General features: G+C 44.5%; 1 protein-coding gene across 1 annotated transcript in view; it reads right to left on the reverse strand.

The window, feature by feature from the left end:
• Window positions 1-20,560, reverse strand: part of DDX51 (DEAD-box helicase 51) — a 31,191-nt gene extending 10,631 nt beyond the window's left edge. Inside the window, exons 1-6 of the mRNA XM_033953548.1 lie at window positions 20,020-20,560; window positions 17,521-17,671; window positions 13,121-13,266; window positions 10,187-10,258; window positions 5,472-5,578; window positions 4,687-4,795 (exon numbers count right to left, since the gene is read on the reverse strand). Of these exons, the coding sequence (XP_033809439.1) occupies window positions 4,687-4,795; window positions 5,472-5,578; window positions 10,187-10,258; window positions 13,121-13,266; window positions 17,521-17,671; window positions 20,020-20,367 (933 nt within the window). The 5' untranslated portion in view covers window positions 20,368-20,560. The remainder of the gene's footprint in view (window positions 1-4,686; window positions 4,796-5,471; window positions 5,579-10,186; window positions 10,259-13,120; window positions 13,267-17,520; window positions 17,672-20,019) is intronic.
• Between the last annotated feature and the right edge of the window lie 254 nt (window positions 20,561-20,814).

Consider the following 20,814-nt stretch of genomic DNA (forward strand, 5'->3'; position numbering starts at 1 on the left):
AAGTTGAAACTTCATCCGAAAAACCAAAAAATTTAATGCAAGTAACTTCATTCCTTAGGATCCCATTTTGTGTCCAGGTTGATGGAGTTCTCTCCTTTTCCCTCATTTATGCAACCTGGCTTATTCTTGACTCCAGCTTAACAATTATACACACCTAAAAGTCTGTTCTCATCTATAGTGGGTCTGCATATTCTCTTCTTTAGATAAACTAGCACTAGCCACTGTAATTCATAAATTGGCCATCTCTAGATTATATATGAATTTACCATAAATAGCCATTCAAAGACTCCAGCTACCTCAACATGCTGGGTTCTAACAAGAAGCAAAACCTACCACAGAAACACAGCTCAACAAAAAACAGATGAGGTGAAACAAACCCAAACACCATAGTGATAAAACACCACTATTCAAGTAAAACAGCAAATGGAGAGCCTAATAAAAAAAATCATAAAGATACATTATGTATCCAGTTAAATAATTTGTCACAGTTGCATAACAAAAAAAAGGCAAAACCCGCAAACACACAAAAAAAGACAAGCAAAAGAATAACCTTAAAATGAAAGTATAAAACAAAACAAGTACCGTATTTTCGCGGATATAACGCGCACCTGTGTAAAACGCGCACAGGGGTATAGCGCGCAGAAATCACGATGATATGTACCAAAACTTTTCTATACCACGCTCAGGCATATAACGCGCATGATGCCCGACGCTCCTTTCGCCCGCCCTGACTTTCCGTGCGCTGTCCCGACTCTCCGTTCACCCCCCCTGACTTCCGTGCACTGCCCTGACTTTCCGTGCGCTGTCCTGACTCTCCGTTCACCCCCCCTGACTTTCCGTGCACTGTCCCCCCTTGAAGTCCTGTCCCCCCTTGAAGGTCTGTCCCCATCCTGAAAGCCTGATGCCCCCCCCCCCGACGTCCGATACATCCCCCCCCCGGCAGGACCACTCGCACCCTCACCCCGAAGGACCGCCGACTCCCCAACAATATCGGGCCAGGAGGGAGCCCAAACCCTCCTGGCCACGGCGACCCCCTAACCCCACCCCGCACTACATTACGGGCAGGAGGGATCCCAGGCCCTCCTGCCCTCGACGCAAACCCCCTCCCCCCAACGACCGCCCCCCCCCAAGAACCTCCGCCCGTCCCCCAGCCGACCCGCGACCCCCCTGGCCGACCCCCACGACACCCCCACCCGCCTTCCCCGTACCTTTGTGTAGTTGGGCCAGAAGGGAGCCCAAACCCTCCTGGCCACGGCGACCCCCTAACCCCACCCCGCACTACATTACGGGCAGGAGGGATCCCAGGCCCTCCTGCCCTCGACGCAAACCCCCTCCCCCCAACGACCGCCCCCCCCCAAGAACCTCCGCCCGTCCCCCAGCCGACCCGCGACCCCCCTGGCCGACCCCCACGACCCCCCCACCCCCCTTCCCCGTACCTTTGGAAGTTGGCCGGACAGACGGGAGCCAAACCCGCCTGTCCGGCAGGCAGCCAACGAAGGAATGAGGCCGGATTGGCCCATCCGTCCTAAAGCTCCGCCTACTGGTGGGGCCTAAGGCGCGTGGGCCAATCAGAATAGGCCCTGGAGCCTTAGGTCCCACCTGGGGGCGCGGCCTGAGGCACATGGGCCAAACCCGACCATGTGTCTCAGGCCGCGCCCCCAGGTGGGACCTAAGGCTCCAGGGCCTATTCTGATTGGCCCACGCGCCTTAGGCCCCACCAGTAGGCGGAGCTTTAGGACGGATGGGCCAATCCGGCCTCATTCCTTCGTTGGCTGCCTGCCGGACAGGCGGGTTTGGCTCCCGTCTGTCCGGCCAACTTCCAAAGGTACGGGGAAGGGGGGTGGGGGGGTCGTGGGCTCCCTCTTGCTCCGATCGTGGATGCGGGTGCGGGTGGGAGCACGTGCAAGCGGTCGTTCGGGGTGGGGGTGCGAGCGGTCCTGCTGGGGGGGTGAATCGGGCGTCGGGCGGGGTGGGAACTATGTTTAAAAACTTTTCTATACCGCGCTCAGGCATATAACGCGCGAGGGGTATGCGCGGTAGGTAAAATCGCGTATAACGCGCGCGTTATATCCGCGAAAATACGGTAATGCAATAAGAACAGAACAAAGTGTGTGAAAACATACAGAATGACAATACAGGCCATAAAGCTACCTATCACTTGGTCAGAAGGGCCAGACAGAGCAATCTTCAACCCTGCTCCCAAGCTCTCCAGCTATTGATGCTGTGTTGGACAAAATATTAGTTGGGCTGTGACCCATGGCATTCTGCAGCCTTCGTGCGACAGAACGGTAAGGTCCACAAAATGTCCACCCTTACTACTTTGACTTGGAGAAAAAATGTATACAATACTAACAAAGCTAAAAAAAAAATAGATAAAACTACTAAGTATTATCACTAAAATGTATTGAATATATTGCTAAACAAAATAGAGGAAAAAATAGAAGTTATCAAATGGCCAACAAAATACATTTCTACCTATTTATCACCCTCCTTATAAAACCCTGCTTAACCTCCCTCTGTGCAGTCTATACCATTTTCAGTCCTCTCTCCATTGCTGTAGCTTGCTGATTCTCCTCAGTCATTTTTCCTGTAAATCGCCTCAAACCGAAAGGCTTTCACGGTACGTAAATAAAGACTTATGTTATGTTAAATAACTACCAACCACGTAAAAACAAAACAGGGAGGGGAAAGCAAAGAAGCAACCAATCTCCAGTAAAAAAAATTCTCATCTATGAAACCAGTACAGCCCCCGAAACAGAAGCAGCAGTGGTCCTGACCTGCCAACCCCCACTCCTTCCCTCCCTTTCACGAAGCAGCAGCAGTGGTGGTTCTGACCTCCCAAACCCCTCTCTCCCTTCCTCCAGCCCCGAAACAGCAGCAGTCCTGACCCACCAATCTCCCTCCCTCACTTACCTGAAACAGCAGTGGCAGCGGTCTTGACCTGCCAACCACCCTATCTCTCTCCCTTTCACAAAGCAGCAGTGGCAGCCGGTTAATAGAGGCAGCACTGTAAACAGGCTGACCACTTCTGATGTGGCAGAAAAAAGGCCCTGCTGGGGCTGACCATGAGCAATCTGTTTACAGCGCTGCCTCTGTTGCTTCGAGTGAGGGAAGGAGGGGCGGGAGAAAGTAACTTAGACCAGAAATGAGAGTGGGAAGGGAGGAATAGATGCTGGACCTACAAATGGGATGGGGGGTATGATAGAGAGAGGAAAAGAGTGAGGTGGGAAAGGAGAAAAAACTACATTAGAGTAACTCTCAAGCAACCAGAAACTACAGTTATCATCAGTTTTCAAACAAATTATTTTAATTTTTTTTTCCAATAAGTCTTTTATTGGAACATTTGTTGTTTGCATTTTTATTGTAATCTCTCTCTTATAATTGTAATCTCTCTCTTAACTTACCTATTCCACAAACAAGACCCGAAAGGTTCCCCCCCCCCTGACAATACCTCCCCCCCTCCCCAATCTGGCCCCCTCATGAGGCCTGCCCCTTTTTCTTCCCCTCTTTCCGCATCCTCTGTCTAGTTCAAATTAAGCTGATAAATAATTGAAACTATGTTACTCTGTAATTCTAATAACAAATCTGTAATTCTAATAACAAATCTGTAATTCTAAGAACAACTCTGTAATTCTGACAAATAATTGTAAATCTGCCTGTCTATGCAGATCCTAATGTAACTCAATGTAAACCGCCTTGAACTCACATGGGTATGGCGGTATATAAAAATAAACTATTATTATTATTATTATACAGTTTTACAAGTTTTGTGTTAGTATTGTTTTTACTTTTTACATGTACTGGTACATTGCCTCAAGTTTTCTATTGAAATGACGCAAAGGGGTATAAATAACTATTAATTGCAGTACGCCTGCAGATCACAAAAAACTTCATAGCCTGCAGAATACTCTGCTTCTGAAGACCTCAAGAGCTGATTAATTGAGCTGTTTGATGCCTCACCTCAGTGTAATCCTCCCCAATATAGTTTTGCAAAGAGGGCCCCATACTCTGGTCTGGATATCCCATCACTACTGCTGGGAAAGGTGACTAGCAATTACCAAGACTAATTTTTTATTTTATAGTTTCATACAATCTCTATGTGTTATTTTCTGTTTAAGAATAAAAACTGTTTTTGTATTATTGCAGTTAAATGTTACCAAGGTCACAGTGCAAGAAAATGATCATTAACAAAAGAAAATAATGTTCATAATCTAACAAGCAGAAATTGACTGGCTGATATTCAGTCTGTGGTGGTCAATGTATTTTTAAACACTGGCAGCTGTGGGTAGAAGTTGCCCCAGAAACTTCAGTGCCGGATCACTTCTGGGCACCGGCATTAATATCTAGAGCAGTGGTTCCCAACCCTGTCCTGGAGGACCACCAGGCCAATCGGGTTTTCAGGCTAGCCCTAATGAATATGCATGGAGCAGATTTGCAAGCCTGTCACTTCCATTATATGCAAATCTGGCTCATGCATATTCATTAGGGCTAGCCTGAAAACCCGATTGGCCTGGTGGTCCTCCAGGAAAGGATTGGGAACCACTGCTCTAGAGCTAATATAAGTGGGGCTGGCTGCTCGAGTTTATGCAGATCCCTGTGGATTTTCAGTCAGTGCCACATAAGATAGGCATTCAGACCCCGAAGGTCAAGGCTGAAGAGTTGAACTGCAGCTCATACATTACTTACCAAAAAGCGAAGGTGCTTTAAGCTAAAACCAGGTGTCTGTTCAATATGATCTACCAAACGACCAGGTGTGGCTACAACAATATCTGCTTGGCTGCGATAACCTGCAATCCTAGAGATTGGGAGAAAGAGAGACTTCATCAAGGCACAGAAACCAAAAAAGAGACAGTGTGTATTGGGGTTAGCACTCACCGAGGAGAGGAGGCAGTGCAGAAGCAGTGACATTGGAGGTGTTCATAGTTATTGCAATCGCAGCCTCTCCCAGTAGAAGTTCTCTGTAAGAAAAGGTTAAGAAGTATGTGCAGGGGAGGGGGGCTTAGACATATCAGGAGAGAGATGAAATCTCTGGACCCGCAGTAGTGTGAAAATACCACCACCAAAAATTAAGTGCTTTTAAAGTTATATTCTTTGCGTTATTCTTTTGAATTGTTTAATGTACTATTTGCACACTTTAATATGGAAAGGCTTTTTCAGATGATGTATTATTAGAGCCTGTTTTTAAGCAATAAGTAAAGCCCTGTATAGCTCAGTGAGGCTTTTTCCTTCTTTTTTATGAATAAGTTTGTGTTGTTATGAATCAAATTAAGAGTGTGACGGAGTTTGGGTGAAGACCGGTTTTTGTAACTTAAAGATATACAACACACGACAGTAGAGTAGCCACCAGAGGGATCCATTAACCCATAATGTTTCCCAGAATTCACTCAGCTGAGACATTTCTTTTAATCTGTCAGTCTCTTTAATCTTTCACAAATCAGTATGAAAGACAACATGAAAATCTGCAAACATACGTTTTCTGTACAAGAGCTTCCTGCTCCTTGGCAAAAGATTTCTGTCCTGTCACCATGACAACTCGAAGGCCTGTGCCATTCACATATGCACTGAACACCTTGCATACCTGTCAGAGAAAAGGGGGAGAGGAGGCATAAGAAAGCAGTCAGGCTGAATTGTTAGTCAAATATCCTCCAGTATCCACAAACAGCATCACTATCTGCAGCTTGCTCTGGTTTTGGAAATCTCAGGCGTACGTTTGTTGATAAGAAAAAATACCTCATCCTGAAGTTAATGTCTATAATTTGTTTGTCTGCAGGTAAAGACGGACACAGATGCTGGTACTTTGGAATGAGTAATGCATCAACAATACTGGTGACCCTTCCGCATTCTAGCCCTATAATGGGACATGAGCTGGGAAGGAGGACTACCTCACAGCCGCCATCAAACAGTGTCACTTGGACTGCTTCACTACACTGCTCTATAGCTGAGAAATGATACTGGCATAACAATCTGTATATGTGTGGTCAAGTAACAGAAAAATTCCATACTGGCTGCACAGCTGCAAAAACCACAGGTAATTTCTATCTAAGGATTAAGCAGCAATTAAAAAAAAAAAAGAAAGGTTTTTTATTATATTTTTTTGTCTGCAAATGATGTACAACAGTGGTTCTTAAACTTGTCTCAGGTTTTCAAGATATCCTAAATGAATATGGATGACTGAGATTTGCATGCCCACTACCTATTTTATTGGCACTGATATACAACAAACCAAATGCAAAATTAAACAATTAACCTGAAAGCAGAACATATATATGAATTTTTTAAAATAGCACTCTTAAAAAAGACCCTGAATATTTTTGTAAAATTCTGATAAATCCTAGTAAGACACAATTCCCAGAGATGCTCCAAACATTTTTTCATATATTAAATAGTTAATTTTTTTCCTAATAATTTATAGTTCGCATATCCTACAATTCCATGTGGATTACAAATTATTCAGGCACTCAAGCATTATTCCCCCAACTGTCCCGGTGGACTCCCACTCTATCTAATGTACTAATCTAATATATCTAATGTTAATATTTAATTGCAATCAATAGTACGGGAAGATTAGGGACTTACCTTGATAATCTTTTTTCTAGTAAATAGGCACATCATTCTTGAAGACCTAAGTAGTCACTTTGGGCTGTCCTGCAAGTTCTCAGTTTGAATCAAAGAAGATGGTCAGAAACCTAACAGGAGGGGCATGGGGACACTCCCTGAGAAACAAGTCTTTTCTGCTCATATCAAAACATTTAGCATGAAATAATAATTAACTATTTAATATATATAACGAGGTGAAACAAACAAGTCTGAGCCACTGAAGCGATGACCAACCTTGCCCATTTCCATACGGAAGCGTGGTATCTTGAGGGCCACATTGACCGCTTTCAAATCTAGCATCGGTCTCCAGTCTTTTGAGTCTCTTTTGGAGTATGATAAAGTATATGGCGAATCTGCCTAAGCCCAATATCTGGGACAGGTACTATGGCCGCTAGGTCTAGTAGTCTCTGTACAGTAGCTCGGATTCTGACCTCTTTCTCTGGTTTTTCTGCTGGAGAATCCACAAAGGAGATCTGGGATGGGAAGAAAGAACTCGAGCTTGTACCCCTCCTGAATGATGTCCAGAACCCAGCGGTGATCTCCGTTCATATCTTCAGATAAGTCAACCTCTCGTCTTCCCTTGGAGATACAGCTGCTATCTTGGCATCATAACTGTTTCTTGGGAGCCGCTATGGAGCGGGATTCCGAGGACTGGGGATGCTTGGCCCCTCCAAATCTTTGCCGTGAAGTTTGATTAGACCTCTGGCCAGAAGGACCTCCTGAGTACTGGTGAAAACACCTGGAACCATGAAAATTACCATAAATACCCTTTACTATAAGTACCCTTTTTCCCTCCAATCTACCTCTGACTGGACCCCATCTCTTGCGCATGGCTCTGCTGAGGTGGAAAAAAATTGTCTTAGGTAGGGAAACCCTGGTACAACCAGCGCCACGACTCTCGAGGAGTCACTGCGGCTGCTGTAATTCAAGCAAGCTTCATATATCATACTGATAAATTCTGGAGTAAAACCCTGTCCAGGTCACCCATAGGTCCCCTGTGGGCGCTCCTGTGGACTCTTCTGTGGCTTACTGGAAGACGCAAGGCTGCGCTTCGCCAGGGACTCGCTTTCTCCATTTTTCTGCTCCAACTGGGATTTCAGACTTGGTCCTCGAGTCATCTGTGATCCCATTCCCCCAAAGGGAATCAAGAGATCCGGGTCAGAGAAGAACTCTAGCACAATTTTGAAGCAATTTGAGGCAGATAGAGACTTTTATTTCAAAATAGGGAAATCTAAGATGGCTGCCATGGCAGCGATTTTGGCACTAAAAAGAGCATGTGGGAGCTAAATTGGGACCCAAAAAATTCAGAAATTAGGATTTTAGGGGTGGGGGACCCTGTCCCTACCCACAGAAACCACCAAAAATCAATTCAATTTTAGGAGACACCCCCCCCCTGATTTTGTCTCATAAGATCTTCAGTCTGTACTCACTTGTGCCTGTGCTGAAAGTTGCTTAGGCTGGAATTGCAGCCAGAAAGAAGGGAAGGAGTTGTGCCTCAGACAAGCCTAGAAAGCTGACAGCTTGTTTCTTTGGACTGCTCCACCATCCCCCGACTGGACTGGGCCCTCAACTACCACAGGAACTGGTGCGTGCGCGAATGGAGAGAGTAAACACAGACAGCTCTGATCCCAGCGAATTCCTCAGCCTTCGCTCAAGTTTTCTGCAGACAAAACCTGGAGCGAACCTTGCTCTCAAGGAAATGGTCCCTGAGCACCTGAACTGTTAATGCAGGTGCGTTGCTAAACAGGCTGCCCCTTGGCTGCAGACTTCTACCATTAGAGCCTGCGTCTTTCCGCAGCCAGAGATGTCCTGAAACCAGGAGCCTCTGCAGGAATAAAAAGCCTTGCAATTAGATATAATAAAATCCAAAATTAAAGAAAAGTAAACATGAGCAAAAAAGACGGGCTCCTACCATCTCATATGTAGAGAGAGAATCTGAGGACTTACAGGACAGCCCAGAGTGAAGGGAGGCAGAGTGGAAAAATGTAAATGAGGCTCTGCATATAGGATCTCAAGACCAGGGATTGACTACCCAAGTCTTCAAGAATGATGTGTCTATTGCACTAGAATAAATATTATAGTTGGATGAAACAGAAGGCAAGGATTTGTGCACAAAAAGTAACATTTTTCTAGGTCATACCATTGTGGTTGATTCTCTGAATAAGAAAGGGCACTGGCAGTTTTAAAGTGAATGTCTAACAGAAAAATAGCATGTATATATTTGTGTCTTCTTTGTATGGTCTTGTTCTTCCCAGCCAAAATGTGTGTAATTTGAAAATAGAAGAAACAATTCCCGTTATCCAAGTTATGAAAGGTTACGGAGAGGTATGCAAAATTACTCCAGCCATGTAGAGATTGAAGGATCTTGTTCCTGCTCTTTTCCAATTATTCTTCACCTCCACAATTCATAGCAATTTGGGGCTCCAGCAAATTGGTATTTTTTCACATACAGTGCACCTTTCTGAACCAAACCAGCTCTCCCCAAACAGTTGTTTCAAACCCCAGACATCTCAATCCTGTTTCATTTGTGGGAATGGCTTTGAAGGGTCAGTTGTTTGTTTGTTTTGGTTTTTTGGGGGGGGGCAATTATAGCACAAAAAAATTATAAGCACAAATTATAAAAATTATAGCACAAATTCCGACATTCTAGTCAGTCTCGCCTCTCACTATACAGAAGGTAATTCTGAAAAGTATTTCAGAAAGAAGCCATTTAAAAATTACCCTTATCCTCCCTCCAACCTGTGTTCGGAAATGTACACACACTTTTCTCTGGAAGAGTTGTCCAGCCACATATGTGCAAGAGTCTATTTTAAACACTCTGGTTCTACATCACAGCAGAAGGCTGCACCTGCCAATTCTGTGGATACCTTTAGTATCCACATTTACCCCCTCTTCTACTAAACCGTGCTAGCAGTTTTAATGCAAAGAGCCGCACTAAATGGCCCGCGCTGCTCCTGACGCTCATAGGAATTCTATGGGTGTCGAGAACAGCTCGGCTCTCCATGCTAAAACCACTAGTGTGGTTTAGTAGAAGAAGGGGTTACTGGCAGAGAAGTTTCCTTATAAAAATCAGCAGCAGATAGCCTCATTATGCTTCTCTCTGTCATGATACCAAATACTAGTTTACCTAGGGACATACTACATTATATCTTATTTTCTCTCTCGTCGAATGATTGATTAAACGAGTTAGGGCTGTTCTATATAATATGTTGCATTCTTTTCCTTTTATAATATTTTGTTATATTTTATTGTAAACTACCTTAATTCACGTCTGCATGACGTGTATATCGAGTTTTAATAAACTGTAAACTATATTTTGCTGCTCTTTCTGTAAGGATTAAAATGAGATTTTAGTAGCCATTTTTTGTGCATAATACTTTTTTTTCCTGTCTTCTTTTAGAAACGCATAACTTTTATATCTTTGTATTTTACATAGTACAAGATAATATATATTTCTATAGTGCAATGCTGCATACACAGTTTGAAACTGCAGGATTGCAAGAACTCAAATCAGAACTGAACAGTGCTTCTCTTCAGATGCAGGGCATGGAAAAAGGTCTCCTGGCTCTCTCTCACTCACTCAGCTTACCTGTTGGGCCAATTCTTTGGTAGGCAGCACTACCAGGGCTCGCACTTGACATACAACTCGCTCCAGCAGGGCCTGAAAACAAATACTTGGATGAAAATTCTGCTAGAAAGTGCTCAGGCTTCCTTGCTAGTCCCTAATTTGGTCATACTGCTATTTTAATCTAATCTAATCTTTAGTTTATATACCGGGTCATCTCCCAGTGGAGCTCGACTCAGTTCACATATAATTAAGACTAGAGTACATTGCAGAAAACATCAGAGAAGGAAGAACTAATTAAAAACTAAAGTACATAAGAAAAGCATAAGAAAAATAACTATAATTTTATCATTTTGTTGAGGCTGTAGTTAAACCATTTAAAAATTGCGAGAACAACAAAGTTTTCAGGAATTTATGAAATAATTGCAGCTGGCCTAAAAGCTTAATAGAGTCAGGAAGTTCATTCCAGATCTCTACAAATTTGAAAACAAAAGATCGACTGAGCTTCCCAGCAGATTTAATTCCCTTAAAGGAAGGGAAGGCTAACTTATATCTTTGCATGTTTCTCAAATGGCAAAGTCTAAGGCACTGTTCTTCAACCGCCGGTCCGCAGAAAATTTCTGCCGGTCCACGCAGGGCCGGCAAGATTGAGTTGGCAGTTCAAGTTCCTGCCAACTGCCGTTCCTCCCAGCCTCGGGCGATCAAGACAGGCTGCCGACGTCAGGGCCTTCCCTCTGTGAGTCTCACCTGTTCGGAAACAGGAAGTTGAAACAAAATAGGCGGGACTCAGAGAGTGAAGGTCCCGACGTCGGCAGCCTGTCTTGATCGCTACCCATGCCGAGTTGCTGAAGAGAGCCGTGGGGAAGGTGCAAGTGGAACGGAGAGAGCTGCAGGTACAGGTGCAGGTGGGGGGAGATGGTCAGCGTGTGCAAGCAAGATCCTGGGGAGCCTTCACAGTGGCTGTCTCCCCTCCCAGCAACTCTCCTACTTGCCAGGGCAGTGATTCACCAGCAACTTCCTGCAGGCAAGTACTGAGAGCTGCTGGAAGGGGAGGAAGCCACTGTAGGAGGCTGGGAAGCTGCTGGATAAAGGGAGAGCAGCTACTGGACTTGGAGGGAGGTAGAAGGAGAGATGCTGCTGGGAGGGGAGGAGGGAAAGGGATGGGAAGAGAGTTAATGTTGGATAGGGGGAGGAGTGAAGGGAGAAGGAAAAAAGGAAGGAGGGAAGGGAGAAAGAAAAAGGAAGTAAACAGCTGGCAGGGAGATTACAAGAGGGGAAGGGGGTCAAAATGGAATGGAGAGATCAGATGAGGGAAAGGGGAGAGAGAGGAATGAGAAAGTAGAGAGAGATTGATGTTGAAAAGGGGGTCAGCAGAGAAATGAGAGAGGGATAAAGATGCTAGATCTGGTGTAGGAGAGATAAAAATGAAGAAAGCAGTGAAGCTGGAATGAATGATGTAAAAAGGAGAGAGGAGGCACAGGCTGGTTGGACAGGGGAGAGGGGCATAGAAAGAAGTCAGATACATATGGAAGGGGGAGAGGGCAGACAGTGGATGGAACAGGCAGATGCTGGATTGAAGAGACAGGGCAGACGCTGGAAGAAAAAGAGTGAAAAGAAGATGAAAGCAGAAACCAGAGACAACAAAAGGTAGAAAAAATAATTTTATTTCTATTTTGTCATTAGAATATATCAGATTTGAAATATATATCCTGTTAGAGACATAGCTGGGGACTGCAGTATTCTGTTAGCATGATATTTCTGTGTAGCATTCTATAATAACTTGGCTTGTTCAGTTTTCTTGATAGTAGAGGGGATATATGTGAAGGGGAGGGGAGACAGGGGTTTTGTTGGTCCGTGCTTTGTATATTTGTATTTATAAAATCACAATTGTTCAGAATATTGTTTCTTTTTATACTTTAATAAAATACGTTCAATATAAAATCATGACTGCGGCTGGTGCAGATGGGATCAGATGGTTTGCGGGGACCGAGCTTGCGGAGATGGGACGGAAACGGGGTTTTAAAATTTTAGTCCTAGTAGTTTGCCGGTCCACAAAATAATTATTTTATTTTTGCCGGTCCACGGATGTAAAAAGGTTGAAAAACACTGGTCTAAGGGTATTCCAACATAAGGGGACAAAAGGATCAAATATTCCATAGAGAAGCTTGAAGATTATGCATGCGCATTTAAAGTGGATCCTAAAGCGAACTGGGAGCCAGTGAAGTTTTATCAACAAAGGGGAAACTTGATAATACTTTTGTTTCCCAAAAATGAGCTTAGCTGCAGTATTCTGTATTAACTGATGTCGTTTTAGACTACTCTGCTTAATGCCCAGATAAACTGAGTTACAATAATGTAGCTGAGAAAGCAAGTGGATTGTTTTATTGTTTAAATGTTTCCTCTTTCATATTCCTACATTCTACATTACTCTAAAAAGTGTACACCTATCAAGCCCAAGCCTCATATTTAAAAATCATTGTATGCAGAATAGATAACTGATATGTCGACACAACTAGTAGCACTATAGAAATAATGTAGCTTCATGCTTTCTACACATCAGTGAAATGCCTGAACAGGACTCTGATGTATCAATTAGAATATAGATAATTGAAGAACAGATATTCTTTAAATATATTAAATGGGGTTCTGAAGCTCCATGCTGCACTATGACCAAAGCTGCATCCTCTCTAAAATCTTACCCGCTGCTAGATTTCTACAGCTATCACACCCCCCCATCTCCTCCTTTCTTGTATGTCCTTAAATTATTGGGTGCTAATACTGGCCCAGGATCCAGGGCACTTCTCAATGTATATAAAGCAGCATCAGTATCCCAGTGCTGAAGATATGCAGATACCAGGATACCCACAGGGGCAGACAATGAAGATCACTTGTATACATTCAGCTGCACAAACTGAAAAACATCACATTTCTGTGTCCTTTCACTCTCTAAGTCCTCACCTGCACCACTGGAATCACAAATGCCAGTGTTTTACCACTGCCGGTGGGTGCCGAGACACAGATATCACTGGGCTGGTAGCCACCCCTTCCCACCAAAAATCCATGGGACACAGTATCCAAGATAGTTGGAATTACCTCAGATTGCACTGAAAGAAAACAGGAAAAGAAGAAATAAATCTAGACCAGTACAGAGAGGGGTTGAGCAGGATGCTATCACAAAGCAAGCCAAAATGAAGTAAAATAATGGAACCAATTACTTCTTTCTATGTCCTTGGTCTTCATTCCCAATACCTCGGGCCATAAACAAGTCAAGTTTTCAGAATATCTTTGATGTCTGCATGACTGCTACATTCAGTGTGCAAATCTCTCTCATGGATTTTCATTAAGGATAACCTAAAAACCTGACCTGTTGGTGGTTCTCAAGGATTGGGAGTAAAGATTAAAGCTCTTTTCTCTAGTACAGGGGTAGGCAATTCTGGTCCACGAGAGCCAGGTCAGGTTTTCAGAATATCCACAACAAATATGCACGAGATAGATTTGCATCTCAAGGAGGCAGTGCATGCAAATCCATCTCATACATATTCATTGTGGATATCCTGAAAACCTGATCTGGCTCCGGCTCTCGAGGACCGGAATTGCCTACCCCTGCTCTAGTACAATAAATATCGGAAACAACCTTTTTTTTCTAGGCACAAAATTGACTTCCTGTAACTAAATCAGGAGGAACCCAAATGGTATTTCATCAGCTAGAGGACACCTCTAAGAAGGCAGTGCAGCTGCGGTTTTTACAGGGTCTTTATTGTTACCCAGTCTCTCCTTATACAAATACACATTGGTGCCGATAGCAAAAGAGGAACAGATCCCAACACTACAATTAGCCAACCAGAGGCTGTCAACTTGCTTCTCATGTCCTTTATCTACTTTTTGGGGTATGCCGGATATTTGTGATCTAGCTTGGCTACTGTTAGAGACAGGATGTTGGGCTTAATGGCCCTTGGTATAACTCACTAATATTTCTCAGGATAATTTTGAGTAATCTAACAAAGTATTTTCAAAACACAAGAGTGAACAGCCAAATTAAATAAATAAATGTGGTGGAGGAAAAGACCAAACAAAACCAAGACCACAAAATTACACCAGAACACTGGAAAACCAAAAAGGAAGGTGGAACCAATGATCTGGATAAAATGTTCTTTTATTAAAAACTTGAATCAAAGTGAGAGCAAAACTGTTCACATCATATGAAGATGGTGCCTATGAATACAGATCAATGAGAAATCTGGTTGTATGACTGTTCAGGAACCAACATAGTCTGTGTTTCGGCTTAGAAAAGTCTTCCTCAGGGGTCCCTAGATGAACACAACACCTTTAGATTCCAAGATGTGCTTGGAATGTAAAGAGACTAGCTAGGGAGTCTAAGAAAACTAGAACAGATGTGATAGGTAAACTATATGAGAGTGTTGAGATCTGAGAGTAAGGGATACCAAACAAAAGCTACAGAGAGAAAACGATCTAAATTTAAACGTGGAAATTGTGACCATTATATGACAAGTTCTTTACAGCTTTTGTTTGGCATCCCTCACTCTAAGAACTCATACAGTTCATCATTCATATTCCGTTCTAGTTTTCTTATACTCCTTAATCTCTTTACATTCCAAGTACACCTTACTACCATGTTTCCCCGAAAATAACAGTGTCTTAAATGCACTAGGTCTTATTTTCGGGGTGTGCCCATGATTATCTTTCCCTCCCTCTCCTTCACCCCAATTCTTCCTCTTTCCTTTCTTTCTCCCACATCTGAAGCATCTTCCCTCCCCTCCCTCCCAATCCCGTGTAGCAATGTTTGCCCAGCTTCTATTCTTCCTCGCTCCCATCCCTCGTGCAACATAGCCCTTGTCCAGCTTCTATCCATCCTTCCCTCCCTCCCATCCCTCGTGCAGCATAACCCTTGCCCAGCTTCTATCCTTCCCTCCCATCCCTTATGCAGCAGGACCCTTGCCCAGCATCTATCCTTCCCATCCCTTATGCAGAACCCTTGCTCATCTTCTATCCATCCTTCCCTCCCATCCCTTGTGCAGCAGAACCCTTGAGCACCCCACCCCCACCCTCACCGCACAGCCAAACCCCTGCTGACCCTGCGGTCAGTGGGGAGGGAAGGATGGAGGATCAGCTGGGGTTTGGCTGTGCAGTGGGAGGGGGCGGGTTGAAGAGTTGCTGGCGAAACCCGGGACTAGGACTTATTTTTGGAGTAGGGCTTATATTAAGACCTACCCCAAAAATGATGCCAGGGCTTATTTTCGGGGTAGGGCTTATTTTCGGGGGAACCACAGTATATACAATGGTACCTTGGATTACGAGCATAATCCGTTCCAGGAGCATGCTCGTAATCCAAAATGCTCATTTATCAAAGCGAGTTTCCCCATAGGAAATGGGAAATAGTGGAAACTCGCTTTGATGCGTTCCCTTCTCCCCCTAGAACCGGTATTGCTCACCTCGAAGGCCTCCCATGTGATCCGGCACCACCGCTGCGATCCGGCACTCCCCCGACGCGATCGGGCATCCCCCTGCCTCGATCCGGCACCACCCCGACGCAATTGGGCAAACCCCGCCACGATCCGATACCCCCCCCCGACGCGATTGGGCACCCCCCGCCATGATCCAACATCTCCCCAACACGATTGGGCATCCCCCCGCCATGATCTGACACCCCCCGACACGATTGGGCACCTCCCCCCCCGTCGCTTCTTACCCTCGTCTGGGCACCCCGAAGATCGGCCTCCTCGTCTGCTGGGCCTTGAGCATGCTCAAGGCCTGCGAGTTCATGTTCTGAATCGGATCGTGGTGGGGGGGTGCCGGATCACATCGGGGGGGGGGTGTTCCTTATCGCGGGGGGAGGGTGCCATATCGCGGGGGGGGGGGGGGCACTCGTAAATTGAGCCATGCAAAACACTCGCAAACCGGTGCACTCGTAAACCGAGGTACCACTGTACTTTGTTTTCATCTAGGGACCCCCTGACGATGACTTTTCTAAGACGAAACACAGACTATGTTGGTTCCTGTACAATTATACAACCAGATTTCTCATTGATTTGTACCCGTAGGCACCATCTTCATATGATGTGAACAGTTTTGCTCTCACTTTGATTCAAGTTTTTAATAAAGAACATTTTATCCAGATCATCTGTTCCATCTTCCTATTTTGTGGAAGAAAAGACCTCATAACAAACTTACTGCGCCAACCTCTAAATGATAAATCTTTCAAAATGAGGGAGCTCGTTTATCATCGATTGTAAAAAATTCCACACACTATTAATTTATGTCCAATTTGTATTTGATGTGCAATATTTGTGTATATTATGAGCCACTTTGATGAAAGCCATAGAGCAGTTGGGAGTCCTTAATCCCCTGATGTGGCTCTAGTGAAACAGGGAGCTTTTCTGTTGGGAGGCTCTGTGGAAGGTTGGGAGGGTTTTTTTTGTTGCAGACCAATAAGAGAGTAGGAAGAATTGTTCTATGTGGACTTTGAAAGATAAGTGAACAGTTAAGCAAAAGTTTATGGTCTTGTGTTAATACTTGGACACTGTCCCTCTACATCAGGGTTGCCAAAGTCCCTCCTCGAGGGCCGCAATCCAGTTCGGTTTTCCCCAATGAATATGCATGAGATCTATTAGCATACAATGAAATCATACAATAGATCTCATGCATATTCATTGGGGAAATCCTGAACACCCGACTGAATTGCGGCCCTTGAGGAGGGACTTTGACACCCCTACTCTTCAGGCACAAACTGAAATTGTGGAACTCAAGAGTGAAAGTTGCTCTTTGTTGACATATTATACAGAAATATCGCACACAAATTGAACATAAAAAAACTCCACATGCTATTAATTTACGGTTGATGATGAAACGAGTTTATTGTGAGGTATTTTTATCCATCACAGTTTTTTGAAAATTTGACTGTTCACTCTTGTACTCTGAAAAATATTTTTGAGTGTTACGATTAATATACTTTGATATAACTTGGCATGACTTTTCTACTGTTCTGCTGCACATCTTGTCACTGATTTGTGGTAAAAATTAATAGGCAGTACTGGTCCTAGTCCTAGGAGTCTGAACATGATATGACCCTGGATGTAAATAGAAATACTTTTACAAATCTCTACTGAACTAAGCTGGATTTAAGCTGATGATCAAGAGAAGAAATGCTATCTGACAATTCCTTTGAATCAGTCATCACTGAATCATTTTCTTTTGATGAGCATATTGATAAGGAAGCAGATGCATGAGGAATGTTTTGCAGTTTTGTTTCCATTGAATTGTGTGAATTTTCAAATCTTAAAATGAGATCATACTAGATAAAACTAAGAAAGACTCTGGCATGAGTGATGAAATTTAAGTACCTGGGAAAAAAGAACGTATATTGTTTTCTTGCAGCTTCTTAAGCAGCCGAGGGTGAATTCCCGGCACATTTTGAATTGGAACCAAGTTTTGCTTGATGCCTTTATGAACTAGTTTGGGCTGTGCCAGCCAATGAGGCAAAACACGCTGAACCTAAATACACAAAATGGGAAATGAAAGAAACATTAGTATCAGCTCATACATTATATTTAGGATCAGGGCCAGCTTAAACCAGGGCACCGGTGATAAAGGGTGCCAAATGTCCGAGCCAGTGTTGTCACTGGACTATAAATTAAGCTGCCCCAGAAGCAGAAAAAACTTACTTGGAGCTGCTGGAGGTCACATGTACAAGCCAGAAGTGGAGAAAGGAGTTTGCTTCTGATTTCCTCCCAGCTCTGCTGCAGTAAAGGCAGCAAAGACACCGATGCCCCTCCCACTCTCTAGCACTGTGCCTCTAGAAAACACAGAGGCTGTTTTAGGGCCTCTTCCCTCTCCCTCACAGCAGCTGCACCTCTGATAGGGAAAGAGGTCTTGGAACCACCTCCCATCACCCCCTTCCCCCATAGAAGACACACTAGTTAGGTTCCCAGAATCCAATATCAGCGTGCCTTGCCTAGTTTGATTTTTGAGTTTGTGAAGTGTGTGTCTGTGTGGTGATGTTTCCTTTCTGATCTGCTTTCTCATTTAAACCTTGGGACACCAGCCTAACCAGTTTTTTAGATATCCATCATTAATATACATGAGAAGTTTGATCCATTGCCTTTACTATAAAAAGACCTCTCATGTACTTCATGATGGATATCCTGAAAACCAGAATGCCAAGGTATGTCCCTGAGACTGTGTTGAGAAACACACATAAAAATTATTGAATTGTATTTGACTAACGGGCAGGGTAGTGAGCACAAAAGCAAACATTGGTACAATTGACCTTGTTTAGGATGACTAGGGCTAGTCCACTTTCCAGATGCAAATGATTTGAACTGTTACCCTATGCACTCCACCAAGGAATTACAATACATTAAGTACCTAGTAAATAAATACATTCACTAGTGTATTTAGATTTTAGCAAAGCCTTTGACAGTGTTCCACACAGGTGTCTAGTAAATAAACTGAGTGCTCTCGGTATCGGCCCCAAAGTGACAGACTGAGTCAGTAAGTGGTTGAGAGGAAGGCAACAGAGGGTAGTGGTCAATGGAGATCATTCTGAGGTGGTGTGTGATATTGCTGAAGGCTGTCAGGTAAGATTTGCTTCTTTGCAGATGATACCAAAATCTGCAATACAGTAGACACCCCTGACAGAGTGGAAAACATGAGGAAGGATCTAGTGAAGCTTTTAGAATGGTTTTAAATTTGGCCGCTAAGATTAATGCTAAGAAATGCAAGGGCATGCATTTGGGCTGCAGAAACCCAAGGGAACAGTATAGTTTAGGGCAGTGTGTTGCAAACTTTTTAAGCTGTGGCACACTAATCTTTGGGCTGCGGCTGGATGGCACCCGGAAATGAGTGTATGTTGACGTGATAACATCAGACTTGGAATATATAAATACACAATCTCATCACATTGATGTCCGCGCATGCACAGATGTCCTTCTCACAGCCCTAAGCCTCCTATAACTGCCGGTGTGGGGGTGCTGCAGAAAGAGAGGTGAGGAGAAGGAGCAGAGGCACCAGCGCACTACAGAACATGCCTCTCGCCATGAGAGGCATGTCCTGTGAGCAGTCATCTGGTGCCCCTCCTCCTCGCTGGCATTTCGTGGCACACCTGGAATACACTGGTTTAGGGGGTGAAGAACTTTTGTGCACAAAAAAAAGAAAGATATTTGGGTGCAATAGTATGTGATGAAGTTAAGGAGACCAAACAGGTTGAAAAGGTGATGGTGAAAGTAAGAAGGATGCTTGGGTGTATAGGGAGAGGTATGGCCAGTAGGAAAAAGGCAGGTATTGATGCCCCTATATAAGACTCTAGTGAGACCTCATTTAGAATATTGTGTACAATTCTGGAGACTGACTTTCAAAAAGATATAAGCAGGATAGAGTCAGTCCAGAGGAAGGCAACTAAAATGGTTGATGGTCTATGTCATAAAGCTATGGGGACATATTTAAAGATCTCAATATGTATACTTTGGAAGAAAGGAAGGGGAGGCAAGATACAACAGAGACATTTACATACCCATGTGGTGGCATAAATACATGCGGCCAGCCTCTTTCAGTTGAAAGGAGATGCCAGAGAGTGAGGATATAGAATAAGGTTAAGAGATGATAGATTACTCCTGAGCCTAAGGAAACATTTTTTTTTTTTTTTTTTTTTTACAGAAAGGGTAGTGGATGTGTGTTAAGGTCTCCTGGTAGAGTTGGTGGAGACAAAGACTTTATTTGAATTCGAAAAAGCATAGGACAGGCATGTGGGATCTCTTAGGGAGAGAAGGAATTATCCTTGATCACCCAAGTCATACAAAATGCTACTGGCAGCTATCCTGACCAAGTACCTGCAGCTCCCTTACCTTCTGCACAACCTTTTTTCCAAATCCTCCGAGAACGATAGAGTTGGCTTCGAGGAGAGTCGTCTCCTCAGCAGCTACAGCCATCGCCTGCTCCTCCCCTCCACCACTTCCTCGCACTTGTCCATCAGCATCTGCATTTCCCTCTGCCTCAGCGTCCTGCCGGCTCCTCTTTTCAGCGGGAGAATCCTGCATGTGCTCCTCAGCCTGCTCGACCTCTTTGGCTCGTTTCTTTCTGGAGCTCTTCTTTATCTTTCTGGCAGCCCGAGGGCTCTCTCTCCGGGGCTCGGTCTTTCCCGCATCCTTTTCAAGAGATACCAAACCAGACACATTAGAGTGTGCCACACGCATCTGACTGCCCTCTCACGAGCCAAACACCCGTCTTCCACCCTCTTTCCTTCGCTCTCCAAAGTCCAGCCTGCCTCCCCTTCTCTACCTCGTCCGCGATTCGGTATCTCTCCCTCAAGCTCAATCCCTGCCCCATCCCACCTTCAAAACCATGCCTGAATTCACTCCTGCCGATTTCCTGCTTTGGCGCTCCGCCCCCCCTGTGACGCTACTTCTCGCTCGGAAGTTGCGTCAGAGGAGGGCGTGCTGGCCTCCAGAGAAGGGAAGAAGTTGTGTCGGTGGAGGGCGGGATTTGGGAGCGAGAAAGTTGTGGGGTTTGTTTCGGAAGTTGCGTCAGAGGAGGGCGTGCTGGCCTCCAGAGAAGGGAAGAAGTTGTGTCGGTGGAGGGCGGGATTTGGGAGCGAGAAAGTTGTGGGGTTTGTTTCGGAAGTTGCGTCAGAGGAGGGCGTG

This window comes from Geotrypetes seraphini, chromosome 8 (assembly GCF_902459505.1).
Source record: "Geotrypetes seraphini chromosome 8, aGeoSer1.1, whole genome shotgun sequence".
NCBI classification, from domain to species: Eukaryota; Metazoa; Chordata; class Amphibia; order Gymnophiona; family Dermophiidae; genus Geotrypetes; species Geotrypetes seraphini.